Source organism: Esox lucius, chromosome 12, assembly GCF_011004845.1.
Source record: "Esox lucius isolate fEsoLuc1 chromosome 12, fEsoLuc1.pri, whole genome shotgun sequence".
Classification (NCBI taxonomy): Eukaryota; Metazoa; Chordata; class Actinopteri; order Esociformes; family Esocidae; genus Esox; species Esox lucius.
Window position 1 is genome coordinate 11,071,464 of NC_047580.1, and position 24,221 is coordinate 11,095,684.

Consider the following 24,221-nt stretch of genomic DNA (forward strand, 5'->3'; position numbering starts at 1 on the left):
TAGAGAGAGAGCGTTTAGGCATTATTCCATCAATAAGGAATGAAGCAATTAAGCTAATCTCAGAGTGGAGGTGCCCTTCTGCCTCTTATCCCCGGTAGAGGACGTCATAGAAACCAACCGGACCGGATGGTGTCTCCACACACACACATACCCACACAAACACACACACACTCTTCGCTAATCCTGTCATCCCTCTATGCTGCCAGTACAACAAAAGCCAAGCTAACCTGTTGGACAACCCCAGAGTCTAAAAAAACGAACAAAAAAAAACACCACAGAGACCTGCCTGTTAAACACACATGGCTAAAACCCCACGGCCGGACGACCCAACACAAATACACTCAAGCCCCCTGAAAGACAACACCTCATTACTGCAACATCGCTTCAACCAAACCCGTCCTCACAGCCAAAAAAAGAAAACAGCGATTTAGCCGCTGACAACCTGATCAACCGCGCTGAAAAAATGTCCCCAAAACGAGAGAGTCGAAAAACCACTGAGAGGTAACTGCCTAGAAGATACTTCCTCTAACCTTTAGTCAACACAGAGAACGTTTCCGGGCTAATGCCACTGCTGTAACCCTTTTCTGGTTCAGGCCAGACGTGTGTGTGGGGGTGTGTACACATACCATGTGTTTGCGTGCGTGAGTGTGCACATACCACACGTGTGCAAGTGTGTGTGTTTGTGTGTTTGAGTTGCGTGTTCAGTCACGCCTAAGGTCATTATGTGTTCCAGACCTCAAGACAATTTAGAGTTAAGTTGGTAAAACCAATAAGAAGTCTGTACGGATGAGTCCGTTGTCCTTGGCTTCGCTCTCCCTCTTTCTCAATCACTTCCCTGCCACTCCCCCTGCTCTCCCTCCTCCAATTATCCTCTACCTCACCTCTCTCCCTTTCCCGCCTCCCATTCGGCCTTACCCCTATCAATCTCAACCTCCCTTTCTAGTCTCCTTACCCCTTTTCTCTCCTCCATGCTTCAGCCTGTCTTCTCTACCTTTTCAAACGCCTTTTATTCGCTTTCAGTCTCACATTCTTTCACTCATTGTTTTATTCTTTCTTTTGCCCTTACTTTTTCTTTTGTTCTCTTTTTCATTCTCTTTCTTTGTTGTCGTTCCGTGAACGCTGTGGCGAGGGGGGGCGGAGTCTGGATGGTCGAGGATCGCGTCGGTAATCCGTGCGCTGACCCAGGTCAATTCAATTATCCCTGTTTTCTTTAGCTGCTGCCACGCGTGTGCCCCTTTCACAGCCAACTCACTTAATGCACCCCATCTCTTTTAATGATCTACCTGTCTGCGCTCACACACCAACACACACCAAGGCAGATGTACACCTATTGACGTCTGCTGATGGACGCAAATCAGACAGAGACACACACTTTGCTAATGTTCCCTCTGAAGGAATCTGAACATTCCAATGTCAACTCAAAGGATCCAATGGAGGCTTTCTGGAAAGAAATGTTTTCTGTAATACAATTCGATTAGGGCTGTTAAAATCTGGAAAATGTATCTTTGGCATTACTTTTCCACAGGATGTAAGATAATTGCAAAACCAAATATGGATTGATAACACATAACCAAATCAACCAATCATTTTAGTCACAAAGCCTGTCTTATCCAGACCAACTGGAGAAGGAAAATGTATGGTCAGGTGTGTTTGCTTTGCTCATGAGCAAAACAGCAGTTTTTTCTTTACCTTGTCAGCTTGGGGATTCAAACCAGCGACTATGGCCCAACGCTCCACTAGACTGACAAACTCTGAGGTGATTGATGGGCTGTTCATCTCTTGTAGCCAGGCTGAGCTTCACCAACCCGGGACCCAGAACCACCATACTAGCTCCATTCATATCTCTCCCACCAAGCACCAACCCACCCAACCTATGTAACCAGGGAAAGGGTGTCCTACCTGGAATGTCTTGTCCACTATAGCCCCATCCAGTCACGCCCATCATGGAGGGCAGCGGAGAGCCAGGCCTACTGTCTCTGTCCCCCTCTGCCTGCTGGGTAATGTGCCTGACCGTGTCCTTGTTCTTCCGGTTCTTCCTCCGTCCTGACCCCGAAGCCTGCCAGGCCCCCTCACCTACTCCGCCCGTGCCTCCTCCTCCTCTAGTCTCACCCTGTGGCCCTGACCCAACCCTAGGCCCGTCGCGGGGCTGTGAGGTGGAGGAAGGAGAGACCTGTTCCTCTTTGACAGTGACTGGGCGGTAATCGTGCGGCCAGGCGGGCTGGGAGTCATGGCCCCCGTCGTCGTGACTCTCATGGCTCTTGGGCTCCTGGTCCTCTTTGCTGTACCCGCTGTGGCAGCTGGCGATGGCCGAGTCGCCGGACGAGTTGGCCGGGCTGGTGCGCCTCCCCAACCAGGGCGAGGAGCTTCGTCCCGACATGATGGACGCCAGGGCTTCTGACGCCGCCCCTCCTAACCCACCTCCACCAATCACTCCACCGCCGCCTCCGCCGATCCCGGAGGCGGCGACGGCCCCAATCTCAAAGTCGGCCAGTTCGTCGGCCAGTTCGGAGCGGATGCTGATGTCCAGGGCGGCCTTGATGAAGCCGTGGCAGGCCTGGACGATGTCGGTCATCTGCAGGTAGCTGGCGGCGGACATAACTTCGATGACGTTTTTACTGGTCAGCGCCAGGTGGGCGGAGTACATGAAGTCCAGGATAGCCTTGAAGCCAGTTGCTGTGACGATGTCCAGGTGAGTGACAGTTGTCTGTTGGTGTGGCTCCCCCCCTTTCTTCACCTGAGGGATGAATAATTATTCTCAATTACTTTTTTGTTATTCTATAGACCTTTTCGAATTCAACCTGCTTTACATTGTGTGAGTGTAATCAATCACTAGTCTACCAATTAATCAATTAATAACCCTGTAGAGAAATCACAGTGGACAGCAGCACCTAACACCTGGACTAAATGTGCAAAATGGATTGTCCCCACCAGACACAATCATGATCAGAATCAACTGTGAACCAACTACATAAAACTATACAAATTCATGGACTGCTAGATAGCTTTGTTTTCCAACAAACTTGTCATGGAGGTTAACATTGGGTTGTCTTCTTTATTACTTACAGATTTTTTTATTTATTGGTTCTCTAAATCTCTATAGAATGTTGACTCAGTCATGCAAAATCTATCGAAGAAAATATTGCTTTTTTTCTGCTAATTGTCTTTGAATGATCTCTTCTCGTTCGTCTTTCGGTTGACCCATGTGGGTTAAAATGCTTTTGAAAACCAACATGGAGAGGGGAGAGGTGAAACTTACAGCGCATCAAGCATCTGAAATAGAACCATGGTCTATTTTAACGCCTGGGAACGCAGATGCTCTTTGACGTGCGCAAGCAGTTTGGATTAAACGATTGAACGAGTGGCCTAGGGTAGTCCAGCAGTCTAAGTCTGTGCCTCTGGAGCAAACATACTGCTGCAGTGTGGGTTGAAGTTCACCCTACTGTTCTTTCAGCAAAAATCATTCCCCACTTTCCTATTAAAAAAAGGACACAAGGCATGAAAATAAATTAAGAAAAAAGATAAGACTGTGCCTTTGGAACGTATTGAGACCCCTTCACTAAACTTCATATTTTATTGTGTTATAGACTTCATTTATGATTAAATGTACCTTTTAGCATCAATCTACACACAATCCCCGATAATAACAAAGCAAAAAACAGTTTTTGGTTAGGGACTGTCGGAGAACTTGGGCCTTCAGGTCTTCTCACAGATGTTCAATTGTGTAACGTGATGCTCCCATCACCATGCAGAGATTTCCTTGGACTTCATGGCTTGGTTTTTGCTCTGACTGGCACTGTTGGACCTCATACAGACAGGGGTCTTTCTAAGCCATGCACAATCAATTGTATTTCTCACAGGTGGTCTCCAGTCAAGTTCTAGAGTCATCAAGAATGATCAAAGGACCCAGGATGCATTTGAGCTCAATGTTGACTGGTATGGCAAAGGGTCCTGACACTTACATATTACTACATGATATATCAGGGGAGTTTTTTCACTCCATAATAAAAGGTTTTTTGCTTTGTAATTATGGGATATCGTGTGTAGATTGTTTCATGAATAAAGTCTATAAAACAACAAATGGTGTTGAAGTGGAGAAAGTGAAGGGGTCCGAATATTTTTCGAAGCCACTTTATCTTAAAAAAATTTAAATAACGCATAAGCGATTGGAACAATACTTTTCGTCCAATGCCCTCATGCGGATCATTTCCACAACCCCCTTGGGTGTGACTATGATCTGGGATGTGACATCCATTGACCCAGGAGCGTACAATCCTCCGAGACCCACCTGACAGTACAGGGTCTTGAAGTAGCGCGAGGAGCCCAGCAGGACATTCTTGTGGGCCTTGAAGATCTTCCCATCCACGATGACGCAGGCGTCGCACAGGATGCCGTGCTGCCGCTGCTCGTTGAGCTCCTGCAGGAGCTGCCGGTAGTGGGACGAGATTTCCATATCCTCCTTTCTGTTGCTGTTCATTGGGTTAGCTGACCTAAAAGCCTCTCCTGGATCAAATCTGAGGGAGGTCAGAGGGTAGACGGAGAGAGAAACAGAGAGAAAGGCCTTTTTTATACAGATTTACATGCAAAGGAAGTCATAGATTTTCATGTGCACCTTACAAACGTTGTGTTTTTAAAATCTGGAATACCGTACGCGTTTGCATACCTGAAACAACTGCGGCGTGTGTTGGTTATAACAGAGTCGTTAACTGAATTTCAAACAGTTTCCCAGTATCATACAGGAAAACACTGACAGAGTTTGGGCATAGCAATGCCGATGGTCTATTTGTCACTCTTACTAATTACCGCAAACAAATCCCAAATTATACTCCAGATTCAAAGCAAAGTAGCCCAACCTGCTACTAACACCAAAGACCAGCCCCAGTTGTCTTCTGTCTCCCCTTCAGCAGTGGATGATCATAGATTTGTTACATCACAGCAATGCTACTGATGAACCAACACAACATCAACAGAAAGAACACATTTCAACACTTGTGGTTTGCCATCTAAAAAAAGCCCTACAATATATTTCCTGAAACGACGTGGCGTGTGTAAAGGCAGGATAACTGAGGCTCGCTGAAGATCAGACACTGTGTGTGTGTGTGTGTGTGTTCTTGTTTAACTTGCCTTCTGGGGACTTCTGGAGATTAAAAGTCCCCAGAAGGTAAGTAAAACATGAGTACCATGAGAGGACATCCCCACTAGTTAAAACTGGATTTTCCAGCTTAGTCACTAGGTTTGTGTTAGGCATTAACTCAACGTTAAGTTTAGATATAGACGTTAGGTTATTGAGGTAAAGGATGGTGTTAGGTTCAATTTAAGGTAAGGGTTACAGTAAAATGTAATTTTAGTTTTCACATCCACACAAGAACTTAGCATTCTCTGCGGGGTAGACATGTCAGGATTCTGCTTTGGCTTGTTTCCCCTGACCCATGGTGACTACGGCCCAACACAACACACACATCTAAGATGGATTCAGTCACGTCCCGACCGCTTCTTCAACTTCTGTCGTTTAGATACAGTAGGCTACGCCAGAAGTGAGTTCAACATTGGATGTTCTGATGCGCCATACAAGTGATCTCATCTTAAACACCAGTTTTTAGAATGAAAGATTAAACATGAGAGATTTAGTTATGGCCAATATACCATGGTTAAGAGCTTTTGTTAAACACGACACATCGCAAAGTGCCTTGTCTCAGCGCTGCTATCAGCCTATCAGCTTTCAAACCATGATGTGTATTGCATGACATATATTGCAGATGTACCGACACACACACACACACACACACACACACACAATCACCAAAATACAAACACAAAAACAGACAGGCCGCGTGCACGCACGCGTACACACACACAGCAAAACACAGGCAGAGACAGACAGATACAGAGACAGACAGACATACACTGTGCATTAGTTAGAGAATCAGAGTCCGGCACTCCTGCTCTCGTCTAGTGAAGACTAAATCGTCGGGACGCAGTGTTACCGAATGTGCCGCTGATTTGTTTTGGGAGCGCCACGGATGTCACGCCTCATTGGCTGTTCCAGGAGACGACAGCCGTGGTCGGCCGGGGTGACAGCAGCGTTTGCTCGGGGGCCGGCACACTTCAGGTCATGTTTGAGAAAGCTCTGCTCAATGTGACGGCTTGTAGGATCACATCAATCCCACGTGCCTCCCGCACCCAGTTTGAAAAACATACCTCTTGTCAACGAACACAGGCAAGAACTGAATGACAAGGCTGTGTGTGTGTGTGTGTCGTTTGTTGGAGGGCGGTGCTGATTGACGTGACAAGCGATGAAGCGGATTTCTCTATCTAAACCTACTAAAATGGTTCTGGATGTCTTCCAAGCAGCCAGGCTTGGTTTAGACCGGTGGCACAATTCAGATCGTTTATTCCACTCATTTGGTATTTGGTCCAATCATTACAGATTTCCGTTAATGTCTGAATTTGTTAGGGCAGATTGGTCAGAATAGACCAATTAGTGGAAATTTGTCACAGTTTTTTGGGAAATATTTCCACTTTAGCAGGCTTTTTAGTTCAGTATGGGTTTTCTTTAAGGCATGACAAAACAAACCTTTGATTTCTTCTTTTTATTTTTTACTTTACAAAATCATATTGTCCCGGCAAGTTTTTCTCCAAGGCTTATCACAAAGGAAATCTTGGGTGAAACTTGCTTCAATGTAAAACCACATTGTCCCCTACCCTGTAAAGGCATGTTTTGACGCAAGCTAGTTTATTCTCTTTTCATACACTTGTCAAAAAAATCGATTGCAGCAGCGGCGTCTAACCTTGAGAAACAGTCCTTTCTCTCATGGGCTGATGGAGGCGTTGAAAGCCCTCACCTCTCACCTCCCCACACAAACCCCAGGACTTTTAAGGACACAATTATTCCCTCCCCCCTCGCTCCTCTCCAGCTTTCTGCACATTATCAAGCTGCCCAACACTGAACGGTCTAAGAGTGGAGAGCTTTCCAGCACATTCTGCCATTCAGATGGCTCCTCCTGGCCTGCATCGGTGGACATCCAGTGGACATCCATCTCATAATAAAATACAACACCTTACAGCACCAACTAAATAACACCTATATAATGTCAGTAATGGAAATGATATTATGTACAATCCTATACAATTTGGTTGAGATATAAAGCCGGGGGACATCCAACATTTTACCACATTACTAGACTTTTTCTCTGGCAGAAACCAAACGCTTTAGATGAACCCGAGTATAATACAATCCCACACAACTTTGTGCTGGAGAAAGGTGTGGGGGAGCATGTGTGTGTTGGTGTGTTTTGTTGGGGGAGTGGTTGGTGGTTACAGTGACAGACATGTTAAATTACACTCCAAATTGAAAGAAAACACAGAGGATAAAACAACAACTTGCCAAAAGAGAGGGCGCAAAAGAGAGAAAGTGAAACACTAATCAGATTTACCGCTTCAGCAGAACCTGAGAGCCTGAGTTTGGCAGAGAAGAAGAGGGGAGAGGGAGAGGAAAGAAAGAGAACATTAATGGGGTGGTCTGCTGTCCGACTTCTGACCTCTGTGGATCATTTGTCTAATTGGCTGCTTTCACCACCACCCCCCCCGCCCCCCGTCCCCCATGCACCTCCCTCCCCATATGTAGATGACCCAGCCAACTCCCTCCTCCCTTCCTCTGCTCCCCTACCTTCACGTCCTCCATGTACCCCCCCCCCCCCCACCTTAGCCCCCAGTTGACCCTGGCGCTGTATCTCCCTGAACTCTCGCTGAGACCTCCGAGGTCAACCTTCTACACCCCCTATGAAAGTTGAGCATGGTGGTTAATATTTGCTATAAACTACAGACTTCGTCCATGTTCAGGGTGTGATACACTTCACCTTCACATAAAAGAGAGTTTATCCAGACCGTTTAGGAGAATTAAAGAAAGCGTTTCTCAATCAATCTGCCTAGTGAGAGAACAAGATGAATCACAAAATAATTACACAGCTTCATATAGGAAAAGGAGAGAGATAGAGACACCCACACAGAGAGAGAGATACACACACTGAGGCTCATCTAAAGAAGTGACAGACAGACAAGGCTACAGAACCTGGCATTCTTCCACACTAAAGCGCTTGACTGTTTTCTTTTACAGGGACGCCGAATAGCAAACTAAAACGAAGTGCTTTCTATTCTTCAGAAATCCTCAGTAAACAGACTGGTGTGTGTGTGTGTGTGTCCTTGTTTTACTATACTTTTGGGGACCAAAATGATCCACAAGGATAAGTGAACAAGGAATAGTATACATTGCCTTACCCTGTAAGCGAAAAATAAGTATTTCTGGCTTAGGATTTAGGGTAAAAGTTCGAATTAGGGAAGAGTTATGCCTAGGGGTTATGTTCAGGCCTCAGGTTAAGTGTTAAGGGGGAACATAAGGGATACTGAATGGGAACAGTTTTTCTGAAACAACCAATGTGTCACACAACAGTTCATGCTTCTCCCAGTCCTTTATTTCCCCATAGCAAACCAACCAGGTTTCACCTTCACAGAACGCTCAACCAAGTTTCACCTTCACAGAACGCTCAACCAAGTTTCACCTTCACAGAACGCTCAACCAGGTTTCACCTTCACACAACGCTCAACCAGGTTTCACCTTCACAGAACGCTCAACCAGGTTTCACCTTCACAGAACGCTCAACCAAGTTTCACCTTCACAGAACGCTCAACCAGGTTTCACCTTCACACAACGCTCAACCAGGTTTCACCTTCACAGGACGCTCAACCAGGTTTCACCTTCACAGGACGCTCAATCAGGTTTCACCTTCACAGAACGCTCAATCAGGTTTCACCTTCACAGGACGCTCAATCAGGTTTCACCTTCACAGGACGCTCAATCAGGTTTCCAGATTTCATGTACGAATCAGTACATTTATGCTCCTTGAGTATCCCAGTACATGTTCACAGGTGACTGTCGTCATGTTACCTAGCCCCATTCTTTGGAATAGCCAGGGAGGTGCATATCTAGTACCACATAATAGCAAATATAATTTTTTGTTAGCAGAAGGATAGTAAAAAGCTAAATGTGTGTGTGTGCGCGCATGTGTGTGTGTCAAAGCACTCAGGGGGTCTCTTGATAAAGCATGCCACCAGAGCTTTAAGTCCCTGTCACCCTTACAGACTCCAAATCAGAAGTGACTACCGTCCTCAAGCAACCCCCCCCCCCCCCCGCGTGTGTGTTGCCTGCTCACACATCTTGCACACAGACACACACTCCAACCAGCAATCAAAACACACCTCAACTATCCTGATCACATCATAAGCAAGGTAGTTTCAGGTTCAGCTCTGACCACTGAGGAGAAGAGACAGAGAGACGGAGGATGGAGACAGGGGAATTAAGCTCTTTCCTTTCAATCCCTTTCTCTTTTTTATTTTCTGTCGCTCTGGGCAAGGGAGGATGACCTCTTGACCTGATAGGAAGGGAATAGAAGAGGGATGGCGGGCCAGAAAAAGGGAAAGAGAGAGAGGTAGAGAAAGGGAGGAGGTCAAGAAATGGAGAGAGCAGAGAAGGAGACATGGAGGTGAAAAGGCCGTGGTAGAAATTTAAAAAATGGTGGAAAGGGAGAGGGAGGGAGGTCGTGTGGAAGACGAGCAGGGAGAGAGAGAGGGAAAGAGGAAGAGAGAGAGAGAGGCGGGGGAGAAAATAAGGAGGGGGAGAAAAAGCCCCTAAGTCGTGCCTGCGTCAGTTTGACTCGGAGGCAGCCAATATTTTTTTTAAACAGCTTTCCTTCCACTCAGCTGGGCATCAAGGCCATTATCCTGGGGTTAATCCCCAATCCTACAGAGCTGTTGTGGCTTCGCTCAGTTCTGGCTCAGCTCCGGGATGAGATGGGGTGGCAGCCCGTCACCTAAATGGGCACGGACTAAAATAACACATAGAAACACACACACACACACACACGGAAGGCTTGGCGACAGAAACAACAAATTCAAGCCATAAACGGTAAACAGAGGCAGTGTTCTTTGGTGAGTCGAGTGTTAGCACCACACGTCAGAAATTGTGCACGTGGTCTGTCTCTCTCTCTCTCCCAAGTGGTTCCTTAATCTTAAACGTCCCAACGTGTCACCAGGTCCCACGGCAGGTAGCCTCACAGTGTCGGGCCATGCACCAAAAGGTTGCAAGATTGAATCCATGTTCCGACCAATCTGATTAATGTAATTCTGTCATTGAACAAGGCAGCCAACTTTAACTGGTAGCTCGGCGCCCAATGTGGCACGGCTCTGCTCTCCTGGAGGAACTTAAAAGCGGTAAGTCAAATTTCAGCTGGACCAGGCAATTGACAACAGGCTTTTAGTCACCCTTTAATTCATTTTCCTGTATGGGGATTTCACTCTACGAAACAAACAAAAAAATTTTGCTCAACCACTATCCGACTTTAGTAACATAGACCTACACAGAAATCACTATGAGACATCGTCTCACGGACTAAGAATGACAAAAGTTGATCCAGTGGGATTATCCAGGGCGTCTTAAAGCCTCTTCCACCTACCTCAATCCCTCTGTCCACCTATTTTTTTTTTGTAAATCCCGGGCCACACCACTGGATAAGCTGAAGGAAATGGAGAAAAGGTGTGAAGAGAATACATTTCCGTTTCGGTTATTTAGCAGGTACTCTGATCTACAGCAAATGACAGTACTGAATGCCTGCCTTTCTGTGATTGGTGCACAGTGTACGGGTGCCTGTGGACTTGTGACGCCAAGTGACAGGTTGTTGCCGGTGCCAGGTCCTCAGCTTCCCTCACCATTTACGCCTGCGGTAGGACTTGACCCAAGAATCTACTTGGAGGTCGACCTCGGCTCAAGGAGCCGACGTTGCTAAGCGAACAGTGTGCGTACAGTCTTTAAGGGCCACGTTGATATTCAATACATTTCCGGTACGGACACCTCACTGACGACCGGAAAAATATAAACGTTTTGAAAATATTTTGGTTGTCCGGTTTTTGAAGGGTTAATACAGCTTTGAAGGTATTACCAGATTATATCACATTTGCATCCATACTGGGATTTGAACCTGTGAATGAAATCTTCCCACTGTTAATGACTCCATGGTCTGTTTGATCAGCCTCTGGCAAACGTTCCGGTTCCTCCTGGATTTCTGTGGATCTAACCCCTCTAGAAGAGTACCAGTCCCTCTCCAAGTTTAGTCAGTGACCCCCATTAAATAAGGGTCTCTCTCTCTGCCTCCAACATCCTTTCTCTTCCTCTCGGGTTCTCCCTCTTTCTGCCGTTGTTTCTGGGCTATTCTGTCTCTCCCAGGCCCCCTCGGCCAGGCTTGGCTCCCCTGGTATCTCCCTCACTGACGACCCGGGGCTTAGCCTAAATTCTCAGACTATTAAAAGCTGTGAACGGCAAATAATGAAACATCTCATTACCTCCGTCTGAGAATCAGATGGATGGTTGAGCTGAGGGAGGTTAAGGGGAGGGGGGAGGGAGGTTTGGGAACAGGGAGGATGGATGGAGGAAGGCCGAGAGGGAGACGGGGGAGTGAAGGGCGGGAAGGCGAGACTTAGGGAACATATAGCTAAACAGTGAGTCCATTGTTTGAGAGGAGTCGTTGGGAGGCAGAGTAAAAGCCAGGATTGGCCCCTTGAATAAACAGAGGCGGGGCTCCGAGGGACTCTGGTACGATGATTTGTTATCTACGGGTTGTCACTCAGATTTCAAAAGGCTACTTTCATTACCTCATTCATTTTGGACAGTTTTAGGGGGGAAATGTCTTTCAAAGTGTTGCAAATTACTCACCTACATTTCATTACAATTAACTAAAACACAACATAAATACAACAACAAAAATCCCCCCTCTAAAACCCCTGACTGAGATGCGTCCTCCATGGGCATTTCCCATGTGTAATGTGACAGAGATGTGTCCTATGAACAATGCCTTCAGTTCTGTTAAATGAAGCACATTGCCAACTAAGGAACTGAAATCCAGCATAATATTTCACTGTCTGGTCACCCAAAGAGGACATACGGACAGATATGAAACCAGGAAACAGGCATTGGTTAAAGCCATTTGGGAAAAACCCAGCCCCTCCTTACTGTCATAACATCTAGTCATCATCTTTCTCCATGATCACCTCCTACATCTCGTTCATGGTCCCTCCTCTCTACCTCTCCTCGTGCTCCTTGATATACTCTATGTTTTTGTCTGACCAGCGAGGAGCACATCATGGTTAGTCAGCCATGAACAGCACCAAAATGCACAGCGGTGATACGGGTGACTCCGGGGAACGACTTTCCACTTACGTTTAACAACTGTCTGGAACCGTCGCAGCGCGTATGTGTGTGTGTGCGTGTGTCAGTATCTGCAAGTAGGTGTTTGATAGAGATGTAACACGTTCCAGTAGCTCCCACCGTGAGAGGTGTACAAAACAGACACTTCTGAAACACCACCCTAAACAAACACAGTTTCAACATTACCATACACAACACCACCCTAAACAAACACTGTTTCAACATTACCACACACAACACCACCCTAAACAATCACTGTTTCAACATTACCATACCCAACACCACCCTAAACTATCACTGTTTCAACATTACCATACATAACACCACCTTAAACAATCACTGTTTCAACATTACCCTACACAACACCACCCAAAACAAACAACACTACTTTATACAACATTACCATACACAACACCACCCTAAACAAACACTGTTTCAACATTACCATACACAACACCACCTTAAACAAACAACATTACTTTATACAACATTACCATACACAAAATAAACCTAAACAAATAATACCACTTTATACAACACCATCCTAAACAAACAACTCCCCTTTATACAACATTACCATACACAACCCCATAAAGAACAACACTTTAAACTACATTTCCATACACAACACGATCCTAAGCAAACAACATCACTTTATACAACATTACCATAGGCAACATCACCCTAAACAAATAACCCCACTTTATACATTACCATACACAACATCAACCTAAACCAACAACACCACTATACACAACATAAGTAGCGGCTGTGTGTGTGTGAGTCACAGCTGGATGCCCGTCAAGGCCAAGACACGAGTGTGTGTGTTTGGAAGGGTAGTTGGAGGGACTGACGCCTGGTTTCACCGTGCTGAAGATTCCTATGAGCTCACACACTGAGGGGGGAAGACCTCTGGCTTTAAGTTCCAGCAGACCCCCCCAAACCCCCCACCCCCACACACACACACACACACTCCCCAAATACAAATACTGACCACTGTCCCACCCTGCCCTCCCAACCAATCACATTAACACAAGCACAGACAAAAATCATATTGTAACCACAAAACACATTCGAATGAAACCATGTATAAAGGATTGGACACAAACAAACAACTTGATATGCAACTTCACAAATGGAACGGATTTCAGAAAATGTGGGGGAATCAATAACGGGACGGTGTTATTGTATATTAAGATCAATACGCGTCTGAGACAGAGTCCAAAGGTAATGAAGATCAATGTGACAGAGTCCTGGCGCATTAACCTGATCAAACAGCAGATGCACTGTGCCAATCTGAGTCGCCTGGAGGTTCGGTACCTCTGTCCTTCAAGGGAGAGAAACCAACGAGGAGAAGATAAAAGGAAGAAGAATCCAGAAGAGAGGAGCAGCTAAATATAGACTGTCAAAAGACTTTGGAGTCAAACAAGACAGAATCAGGGAGGAGGGGGTGAGACAGAACGAGGAATAGAGAAAGGGAAGGGAGTATAAGTAAGAAAGGGTGAGGGAGAGAAAGCGAGACAAAGAGAGATGGACAGAAAAAGAAAGAGACAGAAAGAAAGCGAGAGAGAGGGAAAGAGAGATGGAGAGAGGGCGAGTGCGCGTGAGAGCTTAATTGCTCTGAGAGACTTTACACCAGTCTAACCACAGCGATCGATTGCCAGCTTCAATTGGTTTCTTCTCAGTAGAAAGCTATTTGACTGCTACACGAAGTGAAACTTCCGACACGTTCCTCTATGGAACTCTGTAGCTGATAGAATATAACCCAGAGTACCATATAGACATTTAATCACGATGGCACGCATTTCATCACGTAAAAACAATTAGCATGCAGCGGAACACATCACGCTAATTCTGTATTCATCCTTTCAAATCCTTTAACTGTCGTCAAATTAATCCAGGTCTATTCAACTGAGCGTCAACTTTACATATATTCATTAACGTGAGATATTTTTGCCTAAAAAGAAAGCAGTCCAACACTCGCGCTCTGCACATCCATCTGAGAGTTGAATAATATCAGAATAGATTTGTGTTTTGGTTTTCCGAGGGCACTGGGGATCTAGTGGCCAGGGGCCAGCGTGTCCGACATGATTGATGATCCCCGAGTATCAAACAGACAACAGCCTCACCTGTCTCTCCCATCATCCCCTCTGTTCCTCTCCCCCTGTACTCTGTTCTCCCTCGCAGCGTGTGTTTACTGAACACGGTCTGACGTCTGATTGTCACCCGCTGACTAACGCGGACGGGCTTCCGCGGCTCGCGGCGCCTGGGACCGGTGGTGTTGTTCTTTCCGTACAGGGTGATGGAAAGAACAGCAAAGCTAAAGTTTACGTTCAGGAGAGAGACAGAGAGAGAGAGGGGCAGGGCAATACGTTGATAGAGAGAGAGTTGCGTTCAGAAGTGGCGTTTGCTGAGACAAAAGGCCCGGTGTGTGGCCCGTGATCACGATCGCTGCCCGTCGCTAAGGACAACGCCTCCTCGCAAACCCAATTTGGAAACAAAGTCCCACATTATGAGGCAGTGGCAGCGCGGCCAGGTGTCTGTCCAACACCAGAACGCAGCAACCAAACCAGCCCACTCACCAACCGACAACACACGGAGCCACCAGAGCCATAACGCACAGGGACGAGAGGGGGAGGGAGGGGGCAGAGAGCGGGGAGCGACAGAGAGGGAGAAGGTTAGGAGAAGCCCGCGGAGCAAAGTCATTAGAAAGACATCCTATCAACCTAAAACATGTGTATTCAATGTCTTCTTAATGCCTTTTAGTGTTTCGCGTTAGTAGAGAGAGAACGGTGGAAAGAAATGTAGCCCTGTAAGAAACAAAGGAAGAAATAAGGAACTGTGGAGGCAGAAGTGAGAGTCAGGGGAAAGAGAGAGCGGGAGCGGGATGGAAGAATCGCAGAAGTCGCCGCAATCAAGCAACGATGGGTCCACCTGTCAGGAGAGCTCCGACCAAGCCCAGACGTCACCGCCAGAAAGAGGAAGTGGCTCCTTCTTGCTTCTGCTAAAGGTGAACCCCATCTGCAACGCATTTTTTTTTTCCTTTTTCCCAAAGTTGAGGAACAGACCCATCACATAAAAAAAAAAAAAAAACGATTTCCGTCTCAAGGGACACTAGCGTGGGTCTGATGGACAGGAGGGGCGTCTGAACGTAGCGCTGTGCCGCGATTGGTTATCCGGGCATGGCTGAGCCATCATGATTTACTGGGTGGGGCTGAGAGGGGACTGGAGGGTGGGTTCTCTGGTAATGGCAGTAAAAAAAGATTAACCAAGCAAGGGAAGGAAGGGTAAAAATGAAAAAGGGAGTAGGGGAAGCCACAGGAGGCACCTGGCCCACATACAGTGAAGGAGGTGGGGGTGGAGGCGAGGAGGGGACAGGGAGGCATGGAAGAGTTTGACAAGAGGTGGAAAGCGACGATGGGGAGATGGAGCTCAGGGGTAGGCGTAAAGGAGGCGAGTAGAACGAGGCGGGGGAGAGGTGCAGATGTTATTTGGGCGGGTCGCTGTAGGTCGTCACTGAAAACCCAAATCCCACTAAATCTGAATAGGTAATACGCTGCAGTTGTTTCAATCGGCCTCCCACTGAGTAACTAACATCCCACTAATACCAGCCCGCCGTCCTATCCATCTACTCATCGATGAATATTTCATCTCCTGATGGCACTTTTAAATGCACCAGTAATTAACAAATCCAAGTTGATCTGGCATAATTCAAACCGGCCAATTAAAAAAAGTGTCTCTCTCGGCTATACATGTTAATGGCTGTTGAGTGGAATAATTGTATGTTGAGCGGCAGGTAGAGGATTTTAAACAGGCCTTGTTAACAGCACTTTAGCACTTTCTCCCTGAACTCGCCGCGGCTGAACACACCTCTCGGTGGCCTCCTAATGCAGGACAGTATGAAACACAAACCATTAGAAAGCTAACAAAAGGCAAAGTCGTGCCCATTACTGACGGCGTAGCGCACTAAGGGGTTAGAGACTCAAATAGCGTCTGAAGTATCTACAGAAGTTAGGTGGACAGGAGATATGGAAAAGTTGGATTTTAACAATGACTCTGGTACGATAAAAGCAAGATGAATTGGGAATAGTATGACTGAACATTGAGGTGAACAAGATAATACAGATGAAAAAGAAAACAAAAAAGGGCCATATCCCGTTTGGCGGATGGATGTAGGGGCGAGATACAAAGACTTCTCGGTCGTGAAAGACTTCTTCAAGGTTTTTCTCCACAAAGAAGCTGAGCTTAGGCCTGTTCTGTAAAGACATGGAATTCCGCCTGCCTCAGATCTCGTGTTACTTGTATTGTGGAATAGGTGTTCAGGCCAGGGTTTGTGTGGTATTGCAGGAGGGGACAGAGGAGTGGTTTTAGTTTTTAAAGACTCTTTCCACCTTCCCTTTGTGTGTTTTTCTATGGATGAGTTTAGGTTGAGATAGACAGCACCAGCACATGCAGACTAAACTGTGCAGGACAAAAAAAATAAAGAATAGGCAACGGAATACCAAGGGGTAGAGCACTTGAGAAGTAGACGTCCGTTTCATCATCACCGTCTCTCCTTTTCTCGCTTTCTCTCGCCGTCTGATAGACTCGTTCTTCCTCACTCCCCCACCCTCACTATCTCTCTCACCTGTGAGCTTTGATATGGAAATACCTCTTCTTCCAGATTCTTATTGCTAACTGATGGTTTCTAGGAACGCAATTGCTCGCAGGCTCTCCGTTTCTCATTACAGGCTCCTACTCTGACAGACAACATAATTACCAACATAGAAAACATTCGGTTTACAAACGTGTTAGGACGATATTGTACATTAAACGATATTCTAGCAATATCTGTGAGCTGCATGTTGGTCTGTTTCTGAATGTGTTACAAAAATATTGAATAATAAACTATTCTAAATGAATGAAAGATTTTATTTGAAAGCAAAAGCCCACTGTAAAGCACTTACGCTCAGCTTGGGGGAAAGGAGGAAGCTGATAGGATTTCTTTCCATTGTCTCTGATTAGCTTGTCTGCTAACATCACGCTCTCCTTTTCTCGCATTGCTAAGAGATCCGGAACAAGACGGGCGTGTATGTGTGTGTGTGGGTGTGTGTCAGGGGTGATTTGCACGTTTACAGTATTTACATTCCCCCAGTATTTACATTCCGCCATAGAGTTACTCTACTTTTACACAGACAGACCAATTTTTCACTAATTGGTCTTTGTATCACATCAGATATTTTCGCGTCACATTCTTTTTCCAGGCAAAAATTCGATCTCAAATCGGGCTGCTTGTGTGAATGCAGCTTCAGGGCACTACCGAGATGAAGCGTCTCCATCATGGCCATAGGGCCCCGCGAGCAGGATAACCAATGGAAATGCTGTTAAGGTCATTTAATATATATATATATATATATATATATATATATATATGTGTTTATGTTGATTGGCTTCTGTCCTTTTAGTTTATTCATACTTATAACGCTATCACGTCACACCGTATTGTATTTCCAACGTCCCATCTGCATAGCTAGCAACCAAATATTGGTTGTTGTCTGCTTGTGGTTTTGAAAATGTAAAATAATCATTCAGCCTGAAAGTACAAGAGTGGCTCACAAAAGCATAAGTTTGCATAAGGAGAAAGAGAACGAACACAAGAAATTAACACACTCTCATCGCTTCTATGTCAGAATAAAGATTGGCCATTTTGGCTTCTGAAAAGTCAGCGCAGGTGCTTCAGTAAAACTGTGTTCTCTTTGTCCTTTGGGAGAGGACAGATTAAACCACTGATGTCGATTGAATATAACCAGTTGCACCATTTGGATTTTACACTACTTTTTTACAACTTTGCCTCCAAGAAAGCCAGGGGGAAAGGCACTCTGACAACAGCAAAGGAAGCAGGTCTAACTGAAAGCAAACAGCCTCAATCACTCCTCTGACTTGTACCATTTTATTAGAAGTTGACTGAGGGTTCTTTGACCCTGATCCCAAGACAGCCATCCTCAGATAGTTGTTCCTTCAAACCCCAGTTTTAACCAACCTTACACATCTAAATCAAACATCTTCTGGAGGACTAGATTAAGCTGTGGAGTAGGGACCTTCAGGACAGTTGGATATCCCAGGATTGAGTTACGGTTGGTGAAACACACACAAAGATATACACCTGGGGACTCCATTCGGGTGAATTTTCATCCACCTGCCTCTCTAGGTCTGTGCATACCTAATCACATGAAATATTAAAGCCAATGTGAAACACCTGAACGGGGGGGTCTGGGGAACTAGCCTGGCGAGATACTAAGCTGGAGGGATAAGCATGTTAAAAAGGGTTAGGGACTACAGCTGTCTGTCGCACGGACACAGCAACCCCCCCCCACCCCCCCCCACCCCCCCCCCCCCCCACCCCCACCCGAACACACAACCCCAGCAGAATTAAGAGCACCTGTATTCATCTATCTGCACAATGAGCTAAAGCAGACTTAACCTATTTAATGGGAACATGAAGTACCAGGTCGCCAGGGTGGAAGGAGGCATGCGGGCCTGACACCCATCTAGGAGGGAGTTGTCAATATCCCACTGAGACCTGGCGAGTAAAACAAGACGCCAGCGCGGCTTGCTAGCGGTAGTGGAAACGACTCTTTTCCGAAGGTGCGAGCCAAACAGGTGTTCCCATAAGCGAGAGTTGCTCCGGAGGGAACGGCGCTGGAAAGCTGGTAGACAGTGAAAGACAGAGAGACAGAGAGAGAGAGCTATAGATGGATTGAGAATGAAAGGTTTCATTTCAATGTACACAAAGCTACAGAGAAAGCAAAAACATAAGCAACTGCTCAAAACACACACACAGACTAAGTGTTGTGTAGATGACAGGGCAGCATCCATTAAGTCCCATGTGTTTTAGCAGCTAAACCTTTCTAGATTATTATCACACGGTTCAGCCCGTAGCTCGGGAGTAAGGCCTTCAGCCACACGGTTCAGCCCGTAGCTCGGGAGTAAGGCCTTCAGCCACACGGTTCAGCCCGTAGCTCGGGAGTAAGGCCTTCAGCCACACGGTTCAGCCCGTAGCTCGGGAGTAAGGCCTTCAGCCACACGGTTCAGCCCGTAGCTCGGGAGTAAGGCCTTCAGCCACACGGTTCAGCCCGTAGCTCGGGAGTAAGGCCTTCAGCCACACGGTTCAGCCCGTAGCTCGGGAGTAAGGCCTTCAGGCACACGGTTCAGCCCGTAGCTCGGGAGTAAGGCCTTCAGCCACACGGTTCAGCCCGTAGCTCGGGAGTAAGGCCTTCAGGCACACGGTTCAGCCCGTAGCTCGGGAGTAAGGCCTTCAGCCACACGGTTCAGCCCGTAGCTCGGGAGTAAGGCCTTCAGCCACACGGTTCAGCCCGTAGCTCGGGAGTAAGGCCTTCAGCCACACGGTTCAGCCCGTAGCTCGGGAGTAAGGCCTTCAGCCACACGGTTCAGTCCGTAGCTCGGGAGTAAGGCCTTCAGCCACACGGTTCAGTCCGTAGCTCGGGAGTAAGGCCTTCAGCCACACGGTTCAGTCCGTAGCTCGGGAGTAAGGCCTTCAGCCATGACAAGAGAGAACTCCACCCTTTTCTCTCTCCAACCACCGGCAACCTCTTCCCCCGAGCCCCAAAACACTCCTGCTCCTAGAGTGACCCGGTTGAACGTCCTGTCTCTTTAAGGACACTTGATGCTCCTGCTCCCCGACGCCTTGGACACTCCATCGCACACGTGCGCACGCACATACACATTCACACGCAGCTGATGAACAACGGAACAAGTGCACTGTAGAGGTGAAGAGCTCTCCTTCCTCTCTCCCCCTCTCCCTCCTGTGCCTCTCCCTTTCTTCCCTTCTTCTCTAGCCTTATTTCCTCTATCGCTCCGCTTCCTTTCTCCCGCCCCCCCCTCCCCTCCCCCCTCCCTCTCTTCATTGGCTCAACACAGGTTATTCATTCCTGTAGTGCACAGATAGAGCAGAGGGTTAAAAGAACCCCACTAACCACACACACGCACACACGCACACACGCACGCACACACTCCCTGGTCCTCTAGACTAGTGTTGACACAACAAAGCCACACCTGGGAGAAGTGAGAAACATAGAGTAGTCAGAGAACAGAACCGACAGACCTCTCCCCATACCGTACTGCTTGTAAATCCACTCTCTTAAGGTTATAACAACTCCGACCGTCAATTTAAAACTACACTACACTTCTTTTCACTGGAATTTCATTAACTGTGTGAAGTTTTGAAACAAGTTGGTACGGTACATAAAATGTAATTGTCTTGGTAATGTTTACATTCTTAGTGTCAAAATATGACATATCTGAAATTGTTGAAATAACAACCCATTAACAGATTACAACCCTGTCTCTAAAATGTTCAGTGGAGCTTACTGTTTCACATAACAGACCAGGAGTACAGAATCTCCTTTTCAGATCCAAAATTAAACAGAACAAGATAATGAATAAAAAAACACACGTATACTAAGTATCTATATAATGTAGAAACATTCATTGATGACTTCTGCAGACTTCAAATTAAGCTCAGCCTTGCGCATTAGCTTAGACCTCTGGGATAACGTCATTGTTAACAAGGGTTCCATCCTGACTTCCGCATTTCTCACCTCCTAAATAAGGTGGACTTGAAATAAGGTACTGTATTTCTGAATTCCAGCTTGACATTTTGTCTGTCGTCTCTCTCCGTCCTTGGATCTTCTCTCTATTTTAATCTATTCATTAAGCTAACGATGGCCCAATCATTTTGACTCTCATGCATTTTTGTAGTATAACTCTTTTCATGGACATGGACATGACAAGCTTTCCACTAATTAAAGTAGGCCTGGTCCAAAGCGAGTGTCATGTTTTTAGATAGGAACCTTTTAACAGGGAGTTATATTAAATTCCTCCATGTGCTCGTCTCAGCTGTGGGAGCGCAATCCGTGTGGTGGGGGTTTAGCAATGGTGTAGGAGACTCATTGTCACTGTTCGCCATAACGCCCGAACAATGAGGTTGGGTGATCAAAACGTTTAATGTTATTTATAGCCAATAAATGAAGTCATAAAAACATAAAAAGCTATCGAAACATCGGTCTACAGGTTGCACGGTTTATCATTCTTTACAACTGTGCATGAATAGCATGTCTATTTGTTTGTATGATGGCATGTCTATAATTTAAAGTTATTAGAGGGGGGGGGAATCTGAATCACTGCTTATTAAGAAAGAAAAAAACAAGTGGGCCATAGCTCAGGCTAGTTCAGTGCATCAGTCAAGGTTATTTTGGTTTTCCCGATGTTACTCTTTTTACTTCCAATATGGTGATCTCCAATTTGTTCCCATGACCTTGTACCATCGCCCCCAACTCACCTTCCCTCCCACCATCCTGGGCGTACTGAGTCCCGCCATTTGTGGGACTCCCAAGCACAGGAGTTATGGCGCAGCCTCTGAATTAACCTGGGTCGCGGTTCCCAGCTGCAGCATGATGCAGTGCCATAGATTGTTGTGCTGTGTGGGAGGGCCGGGGTGATTAAGAGCAGGCTTCGCAGATAAAGATTAAGCCTAGTCCTAAACTAAGGAATAAACGTAATTTCTTTTTTCAGATCTAGGCTTTCTCTGTGTTGTGAAACAGGCCCTAAATGTTTTAGGATAGACCAAGAAATTAGAATTCCTAAAGGGTTCTTCATTAATGGTGACGGCCCTGTGTGAAATCATTAGGCTATAACTCATAGATCTATCTGGGCAATTAAATTGTTCTTGGGAGTTAAGAAAATGGTTCTTTCATATCTGATTGATATTTAGAAGCTTACATGAATATGTATAGACAGAGTGCTCTATAATCCATGTAGACCAAACAGAGGAATCTGTTATGTGTGGTTACCAGCCAAATAACTCCTGTGTCACTTTAAAATCGATCAACAAATAATTGGTTATAGTTGGGGAATAACATAATAGTAGACACACTACCAGACATCGATAGATATGATCAGAGCGACTTCACTGTTGACGTTGCACCTGGTGCTCCGTGATAGGTCTACATTGTGTTGCTGTCAGCGCATGAATGAGTGGGGTTGTTCCCATTTCATTTTCCGAGCACGGTAGAAAATGGAGGAAGACGGTGACCACTTTGAGGTGCCAGACACAGACAGAGAAAAGCATACAATAACACAGAGACGGGCAAAGCAGCAATTCGGCTTGACATTTCAGCTTCATTCAGTAGCTACAGAAAACACTTGACGCCACACGTTCACTCAGGAAGCGCCGTGCGGACGGATCAGATTAATATCGCGTATATCGCTACAACGTTTCCCCCAAACTGTTGAGACCGGAATACTGAAATCGCCCTCTCGTGTCTGATACCGTTGGGCTGGGTGTTGACGCAGCAGAAATTTCTAGCTGGAGAAATCCCCCTTTCAGAGGTTAACCGAGGGGAGGAGTAGACTAGTGGAGGGGTGGGTGGTTAAGCCCCTCGACTGCCAAGCTGCGAGCATTTCATTTTAAATACCCTCGGCCGACCGCACAGAAGGGATACTACAACCAGGCATCACGATCAGTGACAGCTTTATCTGCGTGACGATCCCGTAAAGCCCTAACCTAATATTTGGGTCAAAACTTTGACAGGCCTACCAGCATTCGGATGTTCATGAATAGGTTGGGGACATTCCGTCTTGTAGTGAAAACAAACAGCCTATAGCGTTTTATTCTTGCTTTGAAATGTGCCTTAAGGCTTTTGTCGTGTTTTACCAAACCCTACGCCCATGCAAGTGTACGCATATCCTATAAAAAGAATCGAATAGGCTAATGACAACAACATCAAACATTCACTCAAGTAGGCATCTGGTTTGTCACGTATCTCGGCAACGGGAACATGAAACAGGTAGGCGGTCTACTTTCAGCATGTCGCTCTAATGTATCGCGCCCATACGAACTGTCAAAATACACTTGTGCGGTCCGCGACATGATACCGACAACCACCCGTTAATGGTAAAGCCACTATACAGTGCTTCAACTTGTGACATGCATTCAGAAGAGTTCGACTACATTGTTGGGAGGTAATAACGTGCGCTCACGCACGCTCACCGTCTAAAAACTACTATAGGAACATGACATTGTTACATTAAAAGGAAGCAGTAGCCTATATTGTAACAGTGTCACCATACACCAGCTGTTTGTTGACATTATTGATATAATTGAATAGAAACGGAAGAGGTAATGAAGGAAAACCAATAAAAACGCACGGCAGACATACCTGTTAACCCATGGGGTCTAGGGTAGACGTGGTGTCGATTCTTTGAAGTCCAATCCGGTGGTGATAGCGTGTGAGAGAGAAAGAATAGGGTTCAGAAGAACATAGTAATATCTTCTTTCCTCCGCTACACCTATTATGTCTCTAAACGTTAATCCCCTATTCACTCCCCCTATCCCTGTGTCCGCCAGCCTTTTCTCTGTGTTTTCCTCCCTTGCTTTTCCGTGTCTTGGTATCAGGAACCAACCTCCCCTCTGTGCCTGACTCTTGTCTCTCTCGCTCTCTTTCGCTTCGGCGCTCTCTCCCTCACTGTCTCCGTATCTCCTTGTGTCTTTGGACAGACTCAGGAAATGAGGCAACATGAACACACACGCCGTTCTATTAGCGACCAACCCCCAAACGCTCTCCTACCTATCTGACAGTTCAAAGAAATGTTAGTGTTATTACTGAAATTGACAAGTAGTTTTTCGGTGATCATTATATCATGAGAACAATATTATGATTGGTTAATAATAATGATATTAATAATATTCGGCAGTAGTTGTAGACTAGTCGTACAATTAGTAGGATGTTAAACAGTTATATGGATAAGCCATAAAATGTAAATTACATTGTGCGTGTAGGATCTGTGTATTATTTTAGTAATAATTGTATGTCTTGCACTGACCACCTGCATATCTTTAAGCACCCGCATGTTCTTCAGACTTTTTAGTAAAGAAAAATATTTTGCCGTAAAAGGGTTTTATTTTAATTGAGAAAAG

General features: G+C 46.0%; 1 protein-coding gene across 2 annotated transcripts in view; it reads right to left on the reverse strand.

Moving 5' to 3' along the window:
- The window catches only part of zbtb46 (zinc finger and BTB domain containing 46), a 69,673-nt gene extending 45,747 nt beyond the window's left edge, over nt 1–23,926 (reverse strand). The window contains exons 1-3 of one of the 2 annotated variants that reach the window (XM_010875836.5): nt 23,464–23,919; nt 4,286–4,511; nt 1,900–2,734 (exon numbers count right to left, since the gene is read on the reverse strand). In XM_010875836.5, the coding sequence (XP_010874138.1) occupies nt 1,900–2,734; nt 4,286–4,474 (1,024 nt within the window). In that variant the 5' untranslated portion in view covers nt 4,475–4,511; nt 23,464–23,919. Of the gene's footprint in view, nt 1–1,899; nt 2,735–4,285; nt 4,512–23,463 lie in introns of both variants that reach the window. The other variant, XM_020051890.3, reaches the window with a different exon arrangement.
- Between the last annotated feature and the right edge of the window lie 295 nt (nt 23,927–24,221).